We start from the raw sequence: 21,533 nt of genomic DNA on the forward strand, positions 1-21,533 counted from the left end.
ACACAGAAATCAGACCCGGCTCTGCTCCACCTATACCTCGGCTTTATTCCGATCATTAAACTTGATGGCAATGTAAATAACAGTATCGTTAAGGCGAGTTCGGATCAATGATTCGCAACCAGACGACACGGTTTTAGAATGTTGCAGAGAAAATTGCAGCGGTGTGAATTGGTTAGCTGCAGAGCGTCTTAAGCCGTTGCCCGGGGTCTCAAAAGACCCACCTTGTCAAATAGCTAAGTGCAGTTTTAGAACGTTTACAATCAGACGTCTTGGAATTTTGCAAGTTGCATCCAGTCTCTTTGCGAATCATTGATCTGAACTGGCCTTTAGTTAGCCACACTGCAACGTTGCAACAAGGTAGCATTGCATTCGAGAGACGTTTTGCGAGGTCACAGCGACCTTCTTCCAAGAGCACGTCACAGCAATATGCGCATGTGATTGGATACAACGTCTTCTTGTTTTACAGCGGGTGGTGTACAGCTTATTGGTGAATTGCCGCCACCTTCTGCTCCGGAGTGTGTATCAGACAATAGATTTACACTCAAAAATAGTACCGTGAGCAACAGTAAGACGGCAGATTCGTCGGAAATCGTTCAAAATGAGTCTGCCTGCGCGAAAGCGAGAAACGCGTATCTCAAAATTTATTTTCTAAACTAGCGACGTTTTGATATGTAAAAATACTCCTTCGTTATAATTATAATGCCAATTAAAAAGGCAGTGTATTTTTATAAAGCTTTTTTAAAATATTTCCGCCATGTTGATGCTTGGAAGTGCAGTAAGTCTAAATATGAAATACCATGATTACCGTGAAATACCGTGAATGAAATTCGCCTATGTACTGCATGTTCAAACCCCAGCCACATTTTCTATGACGCTTATTTTATATGTGACACCATATCTGAAGAGTGGAGGGTCCAAGGTTTTCAAAACACCCCCATATCATTGAGATGTCCAGGGGAGGCAGCAGCGCATAGTTGATGTTACAAGGTAGCACAGAATGTTGAAGTAATGCTTTTTAAATTACTCTAATTCTTCCCTTACCATTCAGTTAAACTCATGCACTGATGTAATGTTGTATTGGATATTGCAATAATTAAAAGTAATGGGTGTATTTTATCTTTAATTCTCCATTTAAAATTTTGCATTGTCATTGTTAAAAATGTAGGGAAAAAAATAGAAAAAATTAAGACAGATTTGTTTGTAATTAATATTAGTGTTGTGAATAGTTTTACAATGTCTGTGTTTAAAATCGAAGTTGTTTTAATATTGTACAAATAGAAAACGAATAGTTTATACTTTAGGACAACTGCAGTCCGATTTTTCCTTATTTAATTTCATTTTGCTGAACGTAACAGTGGTTTTATCGTCAGACTTATTTTTATATTTACTATTTTATCCTCCATGCTTTACACCTAGTCCTACTATAAAATCCCTATCCATGTCAGCCACCCTAGAACCCTATACCTGCTTATCCATCATATCCTATATTTAAAAATAAAATAATAATAATAAACCCTGCATTGGATATAACGTGTTAGCAGTCCAAGCGTAAACGCGCAGACAGACAGATATTTTACTGTAAGCCAATACGTCATTTACAAACGTTCTGACAACCTACCAGTAACGTTTCAAATGAAGTAAGGATGAGCACTGATATAGCCTAACGTAATTGTTACGTTATTAAATTACATCGTATTTACGTAATTCTATAACGTTACTGCAACGTTGCAGAACAGTCTCCATGAGGACTGGTTATTTTGCGACCATAGAGCAATGTTGTCACAACGTCACCTGTTGGTAATGTTGCGACTTACCAAATTACGACCAAAGTGCAACGTTGTCATTACATAGTGTGTTTGTAGGGAATTAGTCCCTAGTCTTCCTGGTCTTTTTGTGGAAACTGAAGAATCGTAAAATTATGGCAGTCTGAAAAAGCAAAGGGACGATTACTAGAATTAACATGTTATTTTACACTGACAAAAAGTGCGGAAGGTTATTTCCAGTTTGCTTTTACTGTATCCCCAATGTAAATTACGCAGAACTACCGCATACCTCACATAACTGTATCAAACCTTTTGAGTCAATTATAACGGGCTAACAAAGAAAATCCGGAAGAAAATATTAATCAACCGAATTAAACCGTTTGAATGTTTTGGTACCTAATATGCTGTCCCAGCACGAATGCTTAACATTTTATAAAACAAATACTAAAGCAAGAAAAGAACAGAAGAGCACATGTTATAATCTTAATTTCTCATCTGTTCCAAGACGTTGGCAGGCTATAACCAAAAGTAGGCTACTGCGCCGCATAACATAATAATAACTTGAATTAGACTCAGACTTGTATGAAAATAAATCGGTTTGCGGCCGCAGATTTTTAAAAAGGGCGGTTGAAATAATACTGTGAGTAGTCGACCAATCAGAAATATTCAGCACTTGCGCCCCACCCCAAAAGTTCTGGTACTTCTGGAAAGTAGGCTAATACCCCCCGGGCAGGGACTTTTTTGGGGGTAAAATAAAGTCCCCGTAACTTAATTTAGACCCTGGTCCCTGCCTTTAAACGCCCCGAGTTCCTCAAAAGGTTCCTAGTTCCTGGGGAAAGTTCCTGCGGTGGAAACGCGGCTTATGTCACAGCTTAGTTGTGGACTTTACACCCAAATATTATGTGGGTCCCTGAAGGAGAAACCAGAACTGAGAAGCTGAAGATAAAGGTTTTTATAATACCAATGTTAATGTGCATTAAAAATATCGTGACATAGTTACTGAGAAAATGAAGCATTAAAGGATCTTTCCTACTTCACTAGTTTTACACATTCATCCATTTTGCATTCGTACATTTGTCATTACGCTATCGCACAGATCTGTCCCTTGGGCTGTTAACGAACATTCACACACTTTTAATTACAGCTCTTTTGAGGCCCATCAGGAGTCATTAAACTTCAAAGGTCATCTTAAACAGCCTTATCCCACATAAACAAACTAACCTCCATATTCGAGATATATTGGTGAGGGGTGGAAAGGAGAGATTTTTCCTTATATAGGGTGGAAAGGAGAGAGATAGAGAGAACAGAGTGGTGAAAGGGGTGTGCCTATGTTCCCATGTTAGTATGTGTGCACATGTAATAACATGAACCCACGTGTGTCTGGGCATAATCAGAAAGACAAGCACTCTCCATTCCTACAAGCTAGGTAAGCACGCCAAATGTACAGTTGATTGTGCTAAGTATGGTTTCTATTCATATTATTTTGGGGATAAATAATCATTGAACAGAATACATAAACACACGACGAAAGATAGATGAACAAAAGCATATTATAAAAAAACTTCCACTTTCTACTTTTATGTACTGTAAATTCTTGTAGCGAACTTTAACTAAATTAACACTACTCACTGTAGTTAGGTGCACGCACCCTTAGTTATAAGGCTGTGTTGGTAACATCCCTTACAAAAAAACTTAAATTCCTGCAGGATTTTTTTTGTAAGGGATTAATCGTCAATAAAAGTATGAGTATGATATTAGTCCATATGCGCAGAGTATTAAATTAAAAGCAATCAAATGTACTGGAAGAAACATGCATGTGACATTATTGTAATGGTAAAATGCAACTGTCCTGAATTTAAAGTAGTCGGTTTTACCACAGTGTGTCGGAAATCCAAGGTTTGCATATAGACGGTAAGGACAAGTCCCTACCAATATTTTGGGAGGACAGAAATGTCCCTGCGGCAATCGTCGGACTAGCATGCATGCATTAAGACATTCATTCAATATTTAATACTTTTTTTTAGAAGCTGTTGGGATTTACTTTGCTTTGCTTTGTGAAAAGTAAAATCATTTTTACATCAAATTTATTTGTAGATATACACAGTGGTGGACAAAGTACACAACTCCATTACTTGAGTCAAAGTATAGATACACCTGGTCAAATATTACTCCACTACAAATGAAAGTTGTTCAGTCAAATTTTTACTTGAGTTAAAGTACTAGAGTACTTATTTTTAAAAATACTTAAGTATTAAAAAGTACATTTTATTTTTAATGCACACACACTGTTGTATTGTTTCTACGATGCATTTTTACGGTTATGAGATAGCAACACATGATAGACAGGGGTTTAATTTGGGATGTGGGAGGTGGGTGAAAAAAGGTACAAACCAATGAATGTCTCAGCTCAAAATAGTTGTATCTGTAATGTATTGTGCACATAATTGTAATTAAGGAAAACAATGGTTTAAAAAGAATGTATACTATTGATGCAAGCTTTTACATAATATATTTCAAGTTTATTGAGTGTCATTAATGCTGAGAATTTTTTTTTTACCCACGAAAATAATCGGTCATCCTCCTCTTGTCCTCACTTTTTTCCTCCTTTATCCATCTTTCTTAAACTGGTGAGGCGCAAAACTTTCCTTTAAACTAATAATTTATCTTAAACTGTTTTAATTAATTTTCAGTGATTAACAAGCATTCAAACATCTGACTAATCAAATGGAAACGGACACAGCTTCTTCGCATTGTGTCAGGGAGATTAAATGATAAATGAGATTTAGAAAAATACGTTTTAATCGCTAAGCAGTGGCGGAATCTTCCCGATTTTCCTTGAGTATCAATACAATTAATCCACAAAAGGCTACTGTATCAATACAATTAATCCACAAAAGGCTACTAAATACTATCACATATAGCCAGCTCTCCCCAAATAGGCAGCTTTAGAGAGTATATGCCAAATTGCCAAGTGCAGTTAGAACGTTTAAAATCAGACGTCTTGGAATTTTGCAAGTTGCATCCAGTCTCGTTAAGAATCATTGATCTGAACTGACCTTTAGTTAGCTACATTGCAACGTTGTTACAAGGTAGCATTGCATTCGAGAGACGTTTTGCGAGGTCGGTACCAGTCGGTAGCATTAGCTAGCGTTTTTTCTAATTGTTAGCTGACATTAAATTGTGTTAATTACATTAGCTAGCTAGCTAACGCAACGTTACCTGATATGAGAGATGGATACTGTGCGCAACGTTGTATGAACTAATGTTGCCTTTCTTGACATGGTCCGGTAGCTAGAGTTAGCTGTGCAAATAGTTAGGCTACGTAATTTAGTAACGTTACATTGTCACCAAATGTAATACGAAATCTACATCAACAAATAATATGATTAATAATAATTATTGTAACGCCAGTAGACACCAGAAAAAAACAGTACACCGCTCACACACAAGTGTGTTGAAGAGCGAGCCTGTTGCGTTAGCTTCGCCTACGCTCTCTGGCGGACCAACCACTGATGGGTGATGGAAAACGGGTCACTAACCATGCGCCGCTTGTGATTTTTTCCCGGGAATGTCACCACAGACATCCAGTTCTTTAATCATAAATTATATTAATAATATAAATTAATATAATAGACTCAATCGCCATTGTGTTAACTAATTCGGCGATAGATAGTGACTTAACAGACATTTATTTTCATGAAAATCTTCGAGATTATTACTTTAACAATAGTTTAAAAACTTGCAATCAAGGGGCAATAACCTTTTCATCAAGAAAGCAATCAGGCTATAGTTAAAAATAGGTACTGTAGCTTTTACCATAATCTACACATGTTCCCATACAAGTTCTGTTCACTTCAAACCCCTTATGCTACCCCTATCACTAGTCCACACCCAATTACTTTAGTTGCTTTCCCCACTAGAGTACTCCTTCCAATTCATTAAAATATAGGCAAACATAAAACAAACACATATCCGTTAATGAAAAGTTTCCCTATTCGGGTGGCTGTGAGACCTTTTCCTTCCATCCATGTCTCAACGCAGCGATGAAGCAGATGGCGTTCACTACAATGAACCAGATCCAGATGTCGCTGAAACTGCTGTTACAAAAAGGGTCAGGGTTGTAATAACATTATAATGTACACTAAAATATCCTATAGTAAAATACGAGCCATAAAATATAATCCTAATAAAACCAGCAAAATCTATAGACATTTCATATAAAATGAGAAGAATCAGTTGACAGTTTGAGATCGTATTTAGGCCTACGTGTAATTCGCGCAAACCGTTTGCTTAATACTCAGAACATTGAACGCTCTGTGAGTTGCTGTTGACTTAAGGTGATGTCCAGGTTTAAAGGTGTGGCCATTGGTAACTACAGTGAAGCAGTACCCTGCTGAAAATGTCCAGGGGTGGGAGCTGAAGTGGTGTTGAGGGCAAAATATGGTTTCATTTCATTAGGTCTTACTGGTTGTAAACAACAAATAGCCTAGTCAATCGCAAAAGTGCATCTCACTTTGGGTCATTTCAAGTTCAATCCCAGCTCTGTCTACTGTGACTCAACAATGAATTGCTATTTTGGTATTGGAATAAACAGCGTTATTGAGAATTCATTACTGGACACAAGATGTTGTTCAAGTGTTTTTTTCTCCAAAAAAACATTGCAGTTATGCAAAGTCCTCAATAATAATAGTATTCTCCAAGAAATTACAACATCGTTGACAACGGACGTCAGGTTCAGCTCTGAGTAGCCTACCAAGAGTGAATGCTAAGGGAATGCGATGTAGAAATTTCGGTTACTGACCTATAAAACGCTATTCCAAAAGAAAAAATAGACATGTTATACATCGTTAGAAAGCTTATACTCTCACCTACTGAATCAATGAAGTGTCAATCAAGCCAGACTATACTAAAAAGGGCAACAACGCCGTAAACAACAGGTGTGATATTACGCACATCTATTTTGCAAGGTACCCAGGTGTCACAAATGCACGTATATTTCACAAACAGATTGTCCAAGACAATATATGACCACTCAGACTCAAAAGGGACATCTCTACGCGTAAAACCAATGGCAATGTTGTATATTTATTCAATATTTATTTCCAGATATTGATTGTAGAATGACATGGTACCCATTCTTCTTAATGTAAAACTTGACTGCGCTCTTTTTGTTACGTCACTTCCGGTTTTGGCGGGATTTTTTTGCGGATGCGGAAGTAAAATTCTCTCACAAAAACGAGTCCAGAAGTCACTGTAGTGTATATATAAGTATATATTTTTAATGAAAATCTAGTTCCTGCATCATAAATGGGACGGAGTGTAGCACAGTGGGTAAGGAACTGGACTTGTAACCGAAAGGTCGCAGGTTCGATTCCCGGGTAAGACACTTCCGTTGTACCCTTGAGCAAGGTACTTAACCGAAATTCAGTATATATGCTTCAGTATATATCCAGCTGTATAAATGGATACAATGTAAAATGCTATGTAAAAGTTGTGTAAGTCGCTCTGGATAAGAGCGTCTGCTAAATGCCTGTAATGTAATTTCCTTTAGCCTACTTAACCAAATAATTAGTTGGCAGAAAGCATAATCAGCTTGCTATATTTGGTAGTCCAGTAGCCTATGCTAAAACAGTTCGAAACTTCGGCTACCAAGCCATTTGACTAGCCAGCTAACCCTAACCGGCAAATATTCAATTTTTCAAACTTGTCAGTCGTGTACATTCCTTAAATGTCTACCTGGGCCATGCTTCACGCATGTGACAAAGCTACTATAATCACGATTTTGGGATAAACACTGCAAAAATTTCAGTTTCACGAAGCGAATTTAGAGTCTTAAGGTTTAGTTGCTGGATAACATAAAACACACAATGAAATCACACACACAGAATTTAACGAAATTAACCATCTTTGTAAGATTGGCATTTAGAAAGGAACATGTTTTTAGCATTTAAGAGACCGACAAGAGCATTTAAGACAGTGGTTCTCAGAATCGGTCCTGGGGGCTCCTTGCGTATATTGGCTTTTCTTCATTGGTTTTGATGATCTACAAGAAAAAAAAATAGCGTGACCTAACCATGGATAGCCTACCTAGCTCACTGGCAAGCTGATATGCTAGCTAAGCATATTCGTTTTGCTGAGAAACATAAATTGAAAATAACTGAACATAATTGTATTATTAATGTCATACATATAATGTGATTACATGACACAGAACAGTCACAGATGGAAATTAAACTCTGTAAAAATTTGATAATATATTTTAAAACATAACGCCAGACAGTCAGCTCGCCTCAAGTTCGTTCAGGTTGATGGGTTTTTCCCAGAGACTGTAAAAAAAAAAAATTGGCTATGGACTGGGTGGTTTGCCAATTATGATGACAACTTGTTATATGTTATGATTCCATGCAATTATGATTATGCATATGTAGTGTGTGTATTTCTGCTAGTTCGGCAGGGGTGATTTTGCCTTAATATGATTGGTAACCCATTGGTCTTTGGAGTCTTTGGGCGAGTGGGTGGCCCTGGTTGAAATCTCATCTCAGGCAGAACTAACTCGTTACATGTACATGTATTTAGCAGACTCGGACAGATACATGTGTAGATAGTGTAGCTAACCATGAGCATAATGGTTCTAAACGTTGCATTACATTACATTACAGGCATTTGGCAGATGATTTTATCCAGAGCGACGTACAACAAAGTGTATAACCAAAACCAGGAACAAGCATGTTGAAAACTCTAGAGGGAAGTACAGTTCCAAGTGCAGGGAACGACCGCATAGTTTAACTTGGACCCTGTAGGTTAATCTGATTAACACAACAAAAAACAGCAACAAAGCAGTCTATGCAAATAAAACAAGCAATAGTTATTGCACTAGTGCCTACTCAACTAAGTCAACGAAGATAAACAGCTTACCTAGCTACAACCCTAAGATTACATCGTAAAATTAGAGACTACAGGGAGGTATGGAGGGATGGGGAGAGGTGTAGCCTGAAGAGGTGTCTTCAGTCGTCATTTGAAGGTGGTCAGGGTCTCAGCTGTTCTGACTTCCACGGGAAGGTCATTCCACCATCATGGAGCCAAGACAGACAGGAGACATGACTGGGAAGTGCAAGTGCGAAGAGGGCAGGGCCAGGCGTCCTGAGGTAGCGGAACGGAGGGGTCTGGCTGGCATGTAGGGTTTGAAGATCTTGTGGAGGTATGCTGGGGCTGATCCCTTGACTGCCTGGTATGCTAGGACCAATGTTTTAAATTTGATGTGAGCCATAACGAGCAGCTAGTGGAGGGTAGTGAGCAGGGGGGTGACGTGGGAGTGTCTGGGAAGGTTGACGAGCTGCAGCATTCTGGATGAGTTGCAGGGGTCTGATGGCAGATGCCAGAACGCCAGCCAGAAGAGAGTGGCAGTAGTCCAGGTGGGACAGTACCATTGCTTGGATCAGCAGCTGGGTTGAATAGGTGGTGAGAGAGGGGCGAATTCTCCGGATGCTGTACAGGAAGAATCTGCACGCCCGGCTTACCACTGCGATGTTCTTGGAGAGAGACAGCTTGTTGTCCATCACCACTCTGAGATTCTTGGCACAGGGTGATGACGTCACTAAGGTGTCCCCTAGGGAAATGGAAAAATCAAGGAGGGGAGAGGTTAGAGCAGGAATGATCATAGAGATAGGACTCAATCCAGTCAAGGGCTGTGTCGCAGATCCCTGTTGCTGCCAGGGAGGACAGGAGGATGGAGTGCTCCACAGTGTCGAAAGCAGCTGAGAGATCTATCAGAATCAGGACAGAGGAGAGGGAGGCTGCTTGTGCGGCATGAAGTGACTCACTGACAGCGAGGAATGCAGTCTCTGTCTAGTGGCCAGGCCTGAAGCCGGACTGGTGGGGGTCGAGCAGGTTATTCTGAGAGAAGAAAGCAGAGAGTTGGTTAGATGCAGCTCGTTCAAGTGTTTTGGATAGAAAAGGAAGGAGAGATACCGGTCGGTAGTTCTGGATGACGGACGGGTCTAATGTGGGGTTCTTCAGCAGCGAGGTGATGTGGGCCCTCTTGAAGGATGAGGGGAAACATCTGGAAGACAGGGAGGAGTTCACAAGGGAGGTGACAAATGGGAGGATATTTGGTGTGATTGCCTGGAGGAGAAATGAGGGGATAGGGTCGAGAGCACAGGTGGTAGGGCGGTGGGAGAGCAGGAGCTGGAAAACATCAAATTTGGTGCGTTCATTATAAAATGCACAATTGTGATAAAAATTACTACTAATTAAATATTTAGTAATACATATATACACACACACATATATATACAGTTAAGTCCAAAATTATTCATCATACCCATACCAGATTTTGAGTTATAGTGAATTTTTATTTGACAAATAGTTTTCTTCTGGCTGGAAATGACATAGGAAGGTGACAAAAGATGGTAAGACGTTGTGTTAGAGATATTAATTGACAATATTACCTATTTTTATGTTTTTTTTAAACATTTTGACAAAACATTCCATGTCCAAAATTATTCATACCCTTTCTCAGTAATCAATGGCAAAGGATTTATTTGCCATCACAGCAGTCAAACGGTTCTTATAATTGCCAACAAGCTTTTTGTACGTCTCCACTGGGATTTTGGACCACTCCTCTTTTGCGAAGATCTCCAGGTCCTTGAGGTTGGAAGGCTTCCTTGCCATCACTCTGGTCTTTAGTTCCCTCTACAGATTCTCGATGGGATTCAGGTCTGAACTCTGGCTGGGTCACTCCAAAATGTTGATATTGTTTTCTGTTAACCATTTCTTGACCACTTTGGCTGTATGTTTCGGATCATTGTCTTGTTGGAAGGTCCAGTACAGGGGTAACTTTTGACTTCCTTCCACGCCCTTTGAGATTTTTCACAGTGTGGAACTTCTTGTACTTTTTGATGATGCTTTGCCCTGTGGCCACTGGCACTTGAAAACATTCGGATATGGCTTTGTAGCCTTTCCTCTTCTTGTGAGCAGCCACAAGGTGCAACCGGAGGTCCTCACTAAGCTCTTTGGTTTTAGCCAAGACTTGCAATTGACTAGAAACTGACTAGACAACAACTGCATCAGCTGTTCTCAATTTATAGTTGATTAGAATGCTCTAGAACATGGTAGAAATGACCAGGACCATTTGGAATGGTATAGAAGCTTGCATTTCCTCAAAAAATTTGCGACAATTTCAAGGGGTATGAATAATGGCATGGCATTTTTTGTAAAAATGTTTTAAAAAAAAACATAGAAATAGATAACATTTTTCATTAATATCTCTAACACAATGTCTTACCGTCTTTTGTTACCTTATGTCATTTCCAGCCAGAAGAAACCTATTCATCAAATAACAATTCACTGTAACTCAAAATTTGGCATGGGTATGAATAATTTCTGTATATGTATATATACTTTACTGCTAAATAAATATTTAATAACTTTTGAAATATTTCCATTAAAACAAACTTCAATGATAAAACAGATACAGTATGTAGTTGAAAAACAAATATTTATCTTAAATCAGGGACTTTTAGATTAAATATTTAAGTTAAATCTACATATTAATTAAACACTTTGCCACATTTAGAAATTTGCTATGGGAATGTGAAAATGTTCCTGTTCAGACTCACAAACGGGACCCCATAGTGCAGTCAAACAATATAGCCACAATATACCAATGAATTTGGCAATGAAGGCTCCAAAAAGGAAGAGTGGCCATATATCTGCAACTATTTTCTCTTTTGGCATCAAAGCCAGTACACAGGCTAATGGTAATGGGCCCAAATTGGGCAACCAACAGAATTTGTAGCATGGAGGGACTGTATTGCTTGGCCCCTTCATCATCATCATCATTATTATTATTATTATTATTATTAGTATTATCCATCCATCCATTATCTATACCCACTTATTCTGGTCAGGGTCATGGGGGGTGCTGGAGCCTATCCCAGCACGCATTGGGCAAGAGGCAGGAATATACCCAGGACCGGTCACTAATGTATTGCAGGGCACATTATTATTATTGTTGTTGTTGTTGTTGTTATCTTGCATTCTGTACGCTTTATTGCTCGCTAACATGGCATACTCCAAAAGTAGGTTGGAGCCATGGCCAGGGCCACCCCTCCCCCCCTTGTGCCAAAGCAAAAGCTCCCAAAAGGTCCCCAAAACATATGTGGACCTGTGTATGAGAGAGATAAAAAGAAAGAGAGAAAAGAATGAGAAGTACTATGCAACATTAATCTCTGTAAACAGCAGAGAAGAGCTTCCGGAATTCAATGAAGTGCCAGTTCAGGTGGAAGCCACCAGAATTTCAGTAGAGCAGCATTAATGTGGATGACAGTTTTACAAAATAAAAAAACCTCAGCATAAATATAAGCTTTCTGTTCAGTACCCATCAGCATGTCATACTACTGAATACAGAGCCCAACAATTATGTATTAAACCAATCTCACTGTACGTAACTGCCTTTACATCATGCCAAAGAATGAGCAAAAAAAGAAAACATTACGTTGCACCATAATTCTTACAATAGATTGGCAAAACACTGAACTGAAACTATATCAGAACTATATTACAATTAATTTAACCATTTAATGATAAGAATAATGTTTTATACGTAAGATCATAACACATTCACATTTTATATTGTGTGTCACAGTCCTGTGCAATATAGAGAGCAACGGGTAATATGATTTTCACAAAGACCACCTGATGTTTCTAAACAGAAGCTTATGTCATAGATTTTTGACTCATCTAGTCATCCTACATTGACACTTTTGCTTCATTTTTTTTTCTTTGTCGCTGTTTCTGTGATGCAACCAAGAGTAGTGCGTCAGCCAGGGAATCCTAGGATGTGGTCTAGGTTTCTTCTGGTGAGTTCCCTGAGGTCAGGACTTCTAGAACTGGGGTGAGTGTAAGAGTACAGTGAGTCACTGCAGTTATTTTTATATAAGGAAGAACACAAGACCACAACACATCTTTTTTCAGTTTAAAAAAAAATGTTCATGGCTTGCTCTTGGTGTTTTTAACTGCTGACAAAATTTTAAAAATAAAATTTATAAATCTAGTTAGCATCATAATCCTTTACAAGACTGTTATAACCACATACAGGTACCTCACTTTAATATTTATTTATTTGGGACAGCTTACAACACATCAGTGTTTTGATTTGTTTGTTAGTGTTTAATGGCCATCTGCTTTCACTTGATGAACTGAAATAGGAAAGCAAACATAGAATAGACAAGTTTCAGAAATTAGTTTCAAAATGTAACCAATAATTCTGGTATTTAAAGATTCACCCCAGTGAAAATTCAGTGTGTGTGTTTAAATGGACTGCATTTATATAGCGCTTTTATCCAAAGCGCTTTTACAATTGATGCCGCTCATTCGCCAGAGCAGTTAGGGGTTAGGTGTCTTGCTCAAGGACACTTCGACATGCTGACACGCTGACACGCCGATACGCCCAGAGCAGGGTTTGAACCGGCAACCCTCCGACTGCTAGACAATCGGTCTTACCTCTGGAGCTATGTCGCCCCCTATGTCGCTGAACGTGGTATAGGTAGCATGAAACCCGAAAAGAAGAAATACAAATAGCTGTACACATTTTTTAAACATTTTGAAATTTTTCAGAACTTTTGTTGGTACAATTACTGAAATGTCTGAGGGCAGTTAAAATAAAAAATCAGATGAGATGATGGGAGAGTGCCCTGATTGGTGACAATTTTTCACCAAGTGATTTCGGCAATTCCCCTCAAGACAAGAAGTGCCTAAATTTACATACAAAGTATTTGCCCACAAAAAAAGCAGACCCAAGAAAAGTAAGCTACAACTCAAGTCAACACGTGCTTGCAACTGTAATGGGTAAAATAGGGGAACTTCCAGTGGTTGCCTCATGAGTTTTACTACAGACTGAATCTGGCTTGAAGAAAAAACTCCGAAACCACATAAAAATGAAACCGAAAAAAGAGAATATAGTTATGCTATATAGGATAAAGAAGCAACATGTTGTTTGCCATCAGTCCCAAGAGACAGAGATACAGGAGGAACACTGCTGTGAATCCACACAAAGGTATGCCAAGATTTTCTGTCTCTTCAGACAGTGCATGAAAGTACACTGGTAAACTCTTACAATTTACTTTAAAAATGTATGGTAGCTTAATGGTAGAATAAACATAATGATTAAAAACACAATACTAATAACAACAACAACAACAACAACAACAACAAGGAATTCTGCAGTTTAGAATAGTAAATTGTGTAATTACAGGCACTATGTACTGAAGTTTGTGTCAATGTCAATGTATCATAAAAAATGCAGAACAACTAGCACAGCATGTGTTTAAACCTTGCTTGTTGTCATTATCAATCTTCATGGTGGAAAAAAATCATGGCCAAAAAAAAAGTGTTTACCTCTTATTTGGTATGTAAATCAATGTCAAAGATGACTATGACATAGCTTGGAACAGTCTCAATTCTTCTAATTATTATCTACATTTTGTGCACTTAATTTTTATTTATCATTTTTATTTCTTAATTTTTTAAATGTATTTGACCCTCTTATGAGGCATGGTACTCCTCAAATAGGGACGTTAACACTGGCCTTGTCTATACACTCTCTAACAGGATGACTACTGGTTGGTCGGTGTTGTGTCTGCTGCTCCTACTGCCCCTATGCTGCCCTGCCTCGCCTCACCAAAGGGGGGTGCTAAATTTTTCACAGTCTCTGCGTCTCACCCAGAAGATTCGTGCCTGTGTCCAAGGCTTGCTGCCACAATATGTAAGGGTCCTCATCAGACACTGCAAAGACCATCATTAGCCAACATAATTAGCCACTCATCCGTTCAGGCATTTATTCACACACAGGCAAACACACACACACACACACACACACACACACGCATGCATATACATGCATTCGTACATACACACACACGCACACACACACGCACACACATACACATCCCATGAGTGGACAAAAGTGGACTTAAAATGATCAAATTCTTAAAAACTTGAAATCCTTTGTGTACTTCTGTACCAGAAAGAACAGCAGTTTGGTGACCGGTTGTATGAGGATCATACAGTGCTGAAGATTCTGCCCTCCTCCTTAGACATGAAATACTCTCAGTGGATCAGCATGCAGGTAAGAACAGAAAGTCATCACCAAAGTAACTAATGCTACAAGTGTGTAGCGTATTTGTGTGTTGGAGTTAAGGTAGTGTATTAGGCTAAAAATCTATTAAAACAGGAAGCCTTACTATTCGCTAAAGTCATTGTTTGTGTGTGTGCATATATCGGTTTCTACAGGACTGGGAACGCCTGAGCACAGCACCTAAATACCTGCACACATTCTGGGTTCATCTTGAAATAAGGAGACAACAAATGAAAGAATTCTGGAAGAATCGCGCAGGAGAGAATAAGGCTAAACAACTAATTCAGGCTATGTCTAGAATTCAAGAACACCTCCAAGATCTTATTGGAAAAGTCACCTCACAGGTAACTATATACACCCTAAATTATACTGTGTTTAACTCATTACTAAAGCTCAAATCTGGCAACTATATGCTACTTGTTTTAAAAATAAATTGATTTATTTTACTTTGGGTTAAAACAGAGGGGTGTAGATCTAAGTAATTCATAATACCATTTTACTAGTGAAGGAAACATTTGAAATAGCTTCAGCTCAACTAAAAGCTGCGTATGGATCCTTTCTGACTGTAGATACCAAAGTGCTACTAACGAAATTTGACGAGATGTGCGTTACGCTAACTGCTTACTCTCTTTGTCTTACTGATCATATTCCATGCTCTTGAGGCATCTTGCCTTAGCTAGTTCAATTGTTCTTAAATTTCTTAGCATCTCCTTTTCTCAGCCTCACTGTTTCTACACATGCTACCATTTCCCCCCTCTTTAAATAGCTCTCATTTGTTTTGTAACAAACAGGTTAGTGTTTTAGCGTCAATCATCGTGGGTGAAATTTGGAACGGCAAATAAAATCTCCCTCTTGTCTTTGTAGCTGGGGAGCCTGAATGGTGCATCCTTCCCACAAGCATCTCCCAGCCCCACCCCCCAGGTACTGACCCCTCCTACCTACCTGCTTCGCACGCAGGACCTCTGGGTCAGCTGGAAGGGGGGTTACATCGTTTTGCGGGACCTGGAGCACTACCTGGGAAAGCTAGCTCGAGACTTCATCTTTCTGAAGGCCAAGCACAGGGGTAGCCCTGCTGGCCGAATACACAGCCATACCAAGTGAATACCTGGAGAAATAGTCAAAAACATGTTACACCTCAACAAAGAAACACCCACACAAATGCACACCTTGCATGCACCCACAAGCATGCGCTCACACACACGCGCATGAGCGTATGCACACAAACACACATGTACATCACACAGACAGATAAACCAGTGCTGCTTTTTCAATACTACTGACGTTTTGACATGTATATAATAACTTATCAGATAATGTAATATCATCATATTACCAGGTGATTATTACATTATTAGGTGGGTAACACATTTTTAGAGCAAGGAAATAACTTTCCAAATCCAGTCATTATTTATCCTTGTATTCATTATGAATTCACTTTAGGTGTCACGTGCACAAGCACACACACTTCTTCTTTCCACTTTTCTTTCCTTTGTAACGAAAGATTTTATAGTATTTGAGTATCTGAGATATATTCACAAAAATGATTGCAGTGTGTAAGTATCCAGTAGGAGTAAAAACACATACTTGTAAATGATCATTAAAATGTTCATGCCATGCTAACAGTCAAAGCTATACCTACGATAGCTTTATCCAGCATGGAGTGATTTACAACTTTCTGAAAAACTTCAGGCTACGTCACCACACACCTTCCATTTTTGGCATCTAATTAGAAACTTTCCAGAAGACACCTCATAAGAAAAGAAAAATAGCCTTAATGAGTTGGCTAAAAACATGTTCCTGTCTGGCGTTTTCAAAAAAAGAAAAACACTACAAACTGTTGAAGTTGAAGTGTCATAAAAATAATGGGTTTCTGTTGTTCATAATCTGTTGTTTCAAAGTCTTTCCTATTGTGAGTTTTCCTTCTTACATTCAAAATTCATGTACAGTAAGTTTGTGCCTAAGTTAAATATTGAGTAGTCAAACTCAAAATGTTTTGTTACTTTCTGTAAGGTACGATAATACTTTGAAATACTTAAAGGATGTTAATTTTATGGTTTGGGATACTGTTTTATTTATTTCCATACAAAGAAGTTTGTGTTTTTGAAGAGAATAAAACATAGATTTTTCACAATGAATAAATGGAACATTTTATGATTGTTCTCAGGTGAAACTTTTCACATTTCAACAGAACAGTATTCCTAAATGCTACACTGGGCTACACTTTTGGCTTAAATCTCTCAGATGACAAATAAGAATAGCTGAGAAGTAGATAGATTTTTTATTGTCTTAAGATAAACAGATATAACCCTCTTAGTGGGACTTTCTCTCTCACTCTCTCTCTCTCTCTCTCTCTCTCTGTTTATTTATTGTCTTAATTGTCCCTATAAGACTAGTAGTATAAGACCAGTAGTGTCTTTAATTAGTCATGGTACATTTTCTGTTAATTCTGTGATATGCGGGGCTACAATTTAAGGTTATTACTCAAAATATGTGGAAGATGTGCAAACACGTGTTGTCGACGAATCTGTATGAGTGAAGAGGTATTGTTCTATCTATATAGAGAGGCAGGGGTGCTTGTACGTGTGTATGTGGGTACCTGTAGGTTGGAGCATGTGGGAGAGCATGTACCTGGACCATTGTTTTGCACGACAAGATAGAGTAGGTGTTTATAGCTCTAACAAAGCATGTTCCTAAAAGATAGATAAGGGGGAATATGTATGGGGTTGTGGTGTTTTGTGTGTATATTATGTGTTTATATGTTTGTATATGTGGGTGTCTTTTCGTGTGTGCTTAAGTTCTAAGGTGTTCCCTTATAAGTTTGTGTTAGGTTCTCTTGTTTTCAGCTGGTGTCATCTCTGCAGCTCTATCTCTAAAGCTATCACTCTTGACCCTGATATAAAATAGGGCTTATAAAAATCCCATACAAACTCTTCCGATTACTTTCCAAGTTGCAACCTGGAATGTGAATGGATTACAGGAAGGCATAAAAAAACATAAATTCTTATATCATTTGGGGAAACTGTCCTCCGATATAGTTTTTCTACAGGAACTCCACTTCAAAGAAGGGCAAATAGAATACCTTAAGTGGCAATGGGTGGGGGAGTCCTTTGCAGCAACATTTACTTCTAGGAGTAGGGGTGTGGGAATATTCATTTACAAGAGGATACCATTTAAGTTGGTCTCCCAGCACACAGATATCTATGGTAGATTCCTAATAGTTAAATGTGAAATGTTTGGAGAACTCTACACCCTTATTAATGTCTACAAACCTCCCATCTCAGATATGTGTTCTTTAAGTAAAATTCAAACTGTGTTAGACAGTTCACCAACAGGAGTGATCATATTAGGGGGCGACCTGAACAACATATTTAGTTCCTATGATAGCTCAACCAAAAACAGGAAAATTAATCCACCAAAAAAACTCTTGAAACTCCTTTCTGTTAACAAACTGCAGGATATATGGAGAACTTTACATCCTAATACAATATATTAAACATTTTTCATACCCTCAGAATAGTTATAGTCGAATAGATTACTTATTTATATCTAAGACAGGCCTGGACAGGGTACTATCGAGTAAAAATTAATGACATTATAATATCGGATCATGCCATAGTTATGTCCCCGAAACAAAAAACATTGTCTCATAGGATATAGAGAATGAATAGGAAATATTTAATGGATACTGAATTTTTTGAAGCATATTGATTTATTTATCCAAACAAATGTAGATGGGGGGACCCTCAAGACAGGCCAGAAATTGGTATAGTTTGGGATGCATTCGCATAAGAGAAATAATGTTAGGGTTTGCAGCAAAAAGGAAAGCAGGCCTGGATAATGAAATAAATAAATCGAGGGAACACATAAATATGTTAGAAAAAAAACATACGATACAAGTCAATAGTAGAACGTTAACTGAATTACAGCAACTGAAATTAAAACTGGACAGCTTATTACTCAAGAAAGCTAATGACTTTAGACATAACTCAAACATCTAACCTCATTATTCAAGAAGGTTATAAAGAGACAACCCGTATCTCTTAAAAATATAACATTAGATTTAGTCTATAGAAATAATCAGATCATTAATGAAGAGTTTAAGTTGTTTTATGAGAACCTATATACATCAGAAATAAAAGAAAATGACCCTCTTCCCTTCCTTAAATCACTTAATAAGGAATTTACCTGTACAGAAATTAAATATGCTATTAACAATTTTCCTTTAAAAAAGCTCCAGGAATGGATGGCCTCCCAATAGAATTTTATTCAACATTTTGGTCAAGCATAAATTCTCTTTTTATAGAAGTCTTATAGAAGTAAATTCTGCCCAAAAGAAATCACACGCTCCCACAAACAATGTACCTAGCAACAATCTCTGTAATGCCAAAGTCAGGCAGAGATTATGATAGGCCTTCTGACTTCAGATCTATTAGTTTAATCAACTGTGATAAAAAAAAATTATTACTAAAGTCATAAATAACAGACTAGCACAAATCTTACCAAATATTATCCATCACAATCAAACCGGATTTATACAAAACAGAGATTTAAAAACCAACACTAGAACATGTCTATACTTAATACAGTATGCAAAGAAGTATAAGAAAGATATAACACTAATGCCGGTTGATGCAGAAAAAGCTTTTGTCCGACTTGAATGGTCTTGTCCGTATAAAGTGCTTGAGGTTCATGACTTTCCAGTGAAATTTGTTAATATGGTAAGAACAATTTACAAATTTCCAAAGACACAAGTATATACAAATGGAATTCTTTCTGAACCCTTTCCTTTGAGTAGAGGCACAGCTCAAGGATGCCCCTTATCGCCCTCCCTGTTTGCATTAGCAATCGAACCTTTGGCTCAAAAAATTAGACAGACAGAAAAAATAAGTGGCATTACAATTGGTAAGAAACAATACAAACTTAATTTATTCACTGATGATTTATTACTCTAAGTAATGTAAACACTTCCATTCCATATGTAATAGACATTATGACAAGCTTTTCGAAGCTATCAGGTTATAAAATGAATGAAGGAAAAACAGAATTAATCGTAATAGACAAAAGTATAAATAATTTGGAAAATCTAAAACAAAACAAAGCGCAAACAAGGAGTATTAAATACCTTGGTTGCTATATTAGTGCAGATAAGGTACAGCTGTATAAAGACAAATTTCTCCCATTAATTGAACACCTTAAGCAAGACATTGAAAGGTGGTCTGATTTGAAGATTAATTTAATAGGTAGAATAAACCTTTTCAAGATGATGTGGCTGCCAAAATTTCTATACATATTTCAGACTATTTCTATTACCCCACCAAAATATTTTTTTAAAGAAGTGAACTCACTTCTTTCTTCATTTATATGGTCTAATATAGCTCACAGATTAAGGAGAAAATTATTGCATTATCCTCAAGAGGAGGGAGGTCTAAATCTCCCCAATTTGGAACTTTATCACAACGCTCAAATTATTTATATTGACCATATAATTAACAATACAAATGAGGAACCGTGGATAGATATTGAAAATCATCAGTTACAGCCTAATAGTTTACTTCTAGCTCTTTTTTCCTAGCAAAAAATTAAAACAGTACATTTTATAATTAATAGTACATTAAATGCTTGGAAAAAAAAGAAAAAAAATACTAGATCAAGAAATACATATACCCAAACATATACAAATTTGGAATGACCCATCAATAGCTATTCAAAACGCCCAACTACACTGGGAGACGTGGATAAACTGTGGAATTCAGAAATGATCAGATATTATAAACCATTAGGCTACTCAGTACTTTCATTTCAGGAACTAAAGAATAAATATAAACTAAAAGACATAATTTTTTAAGTATTTGCAGTTGAAAAACTGGATAACAGAAAATTTGACCTTGGAAATAGAGTTTTAACTGAGATAGGGGAAATTCTAAATAAAAGGGATAAAAAGAGACAATTATTAGGTGCTGTATACAATATCCTTACCAAAGCTGAGGGCAATGAAGAATGACTACAAAACACGTATAACAAATGGAATAAAGATCTTGGTATGGTACATGCAAAAAAAAATTGAAGGAATGTTTACAACTCACATATAAAATTACCACTAATGAAAATTTATGTCTAATTCAGTATAAATTAATGACAAGAATATACTATAGTAGAGACAGAATTCATAAGTTCGACACCAGCTCCTCTGATAGATGTTTAAAATGTGGCACTCATACATGCCTTTTGGTATTGTGAGAAAATTAGAAAGACTTGGGAGAACATTGAAAGACGGATTTCAGGAACTTGTAATTGTAAAATTGTGTTCTCACCAATGATCTGTCTCCTTAAAAATGTTTGGAAAATAAGATACCCAACTGGATGGCAAATTCTTTTTTCGTCATTAGTTTATAAGAAGCTAATATTGCAAAACTGGAAAAATAAAGAAGCACCTACACTTCAAAAATGGAAAACATTAATGAAATATTACTTGAGTATTGAAAGGACAATGTCAGAGGACAGTAACAAAGAGAAACAATTTCATAAGATATGGAGCTCAATTCATGAAGCTCTGTAGATTGAGTGGAGCTGCAAAATCACCCAGCATCCATAAATTTTAAGGAACCCTGTGTTTCATCTTTAATTTGTTCTGTTTT

At 37.5% G+C, this 21,533-nt stretch overlaps 1 protein-coding gene across 1 annotated transcript; it reads left to right on the plus strand.

Annotated features, from left to right (window-relative positions):
• Positions 1-13,777: 13,777 nt before the first annotated feature.
• On the plus strand, positions 13,778-17,027 carry LOC135262401 (uncharacterized). Its single transcript, XM_064349435.1, has 5 exons — positions 13,778-13,818; positions 14,373-14,526; positions 14,788-14,889; positions 15,054-15,242; positions 15,763-17,027. Exons 2-5 carry the CDS (start codon positions 14,374-14,376, stop codon positions 15,997-15,999), a joined length of 681 nt encoding a protein of 226 aa, XP_064205505.1. The 5' UTR covers positions 13,778-13,818; position 14,373; the 3' UTR covers positions 16,000-17,027.
• Positions 17,028-21,533: the final 4,506 nt, after the last annotated feature.

Source organism: Anguilla rostrata, chromosome 9, assembly GCF_018555375.3.
Source record: "Anguilla rostrata isolate EN2019 chromosome 9, ASM1855537v3, whole genome shotgun sequence".
In the NCBI taxonomy this organism is placed as follows: domain Eukaryota; kingdom Metazoa; phylum Chordata; class Actinopteri; order Anguilliformes; family Anguillidae; genus Anguilla; species Anguilla rostrata.

What these genes read in the sequence shown, in the direction of transcription:
- LOC135262401 (XM_064349435.1), top strand. Translation starts at nt 14,374, where the DNA reads ATGACTACTGGTTGGTCGGTGTTGTGTCTGCTGCTCCTACTGCCCCTA. An exon ending in CTCAGTGGATCAGCATGCAG is followed by an intron (nt 14,890 to 15,053) that starts GTAAGAACAGAA and finishes CGGTTTCTACAG; the next exon opens with GACTGGGAACGCCTGAGCAC. An exon ending in TTGGAAAAGTCACCTCACAG is followed by an intron (nt 15,243 to 15,762) that starts GTAACTATATAC and finishes TTGTCTTTGTAG; the next exon opens with CTGGGGAGCCTGAATGGTGC.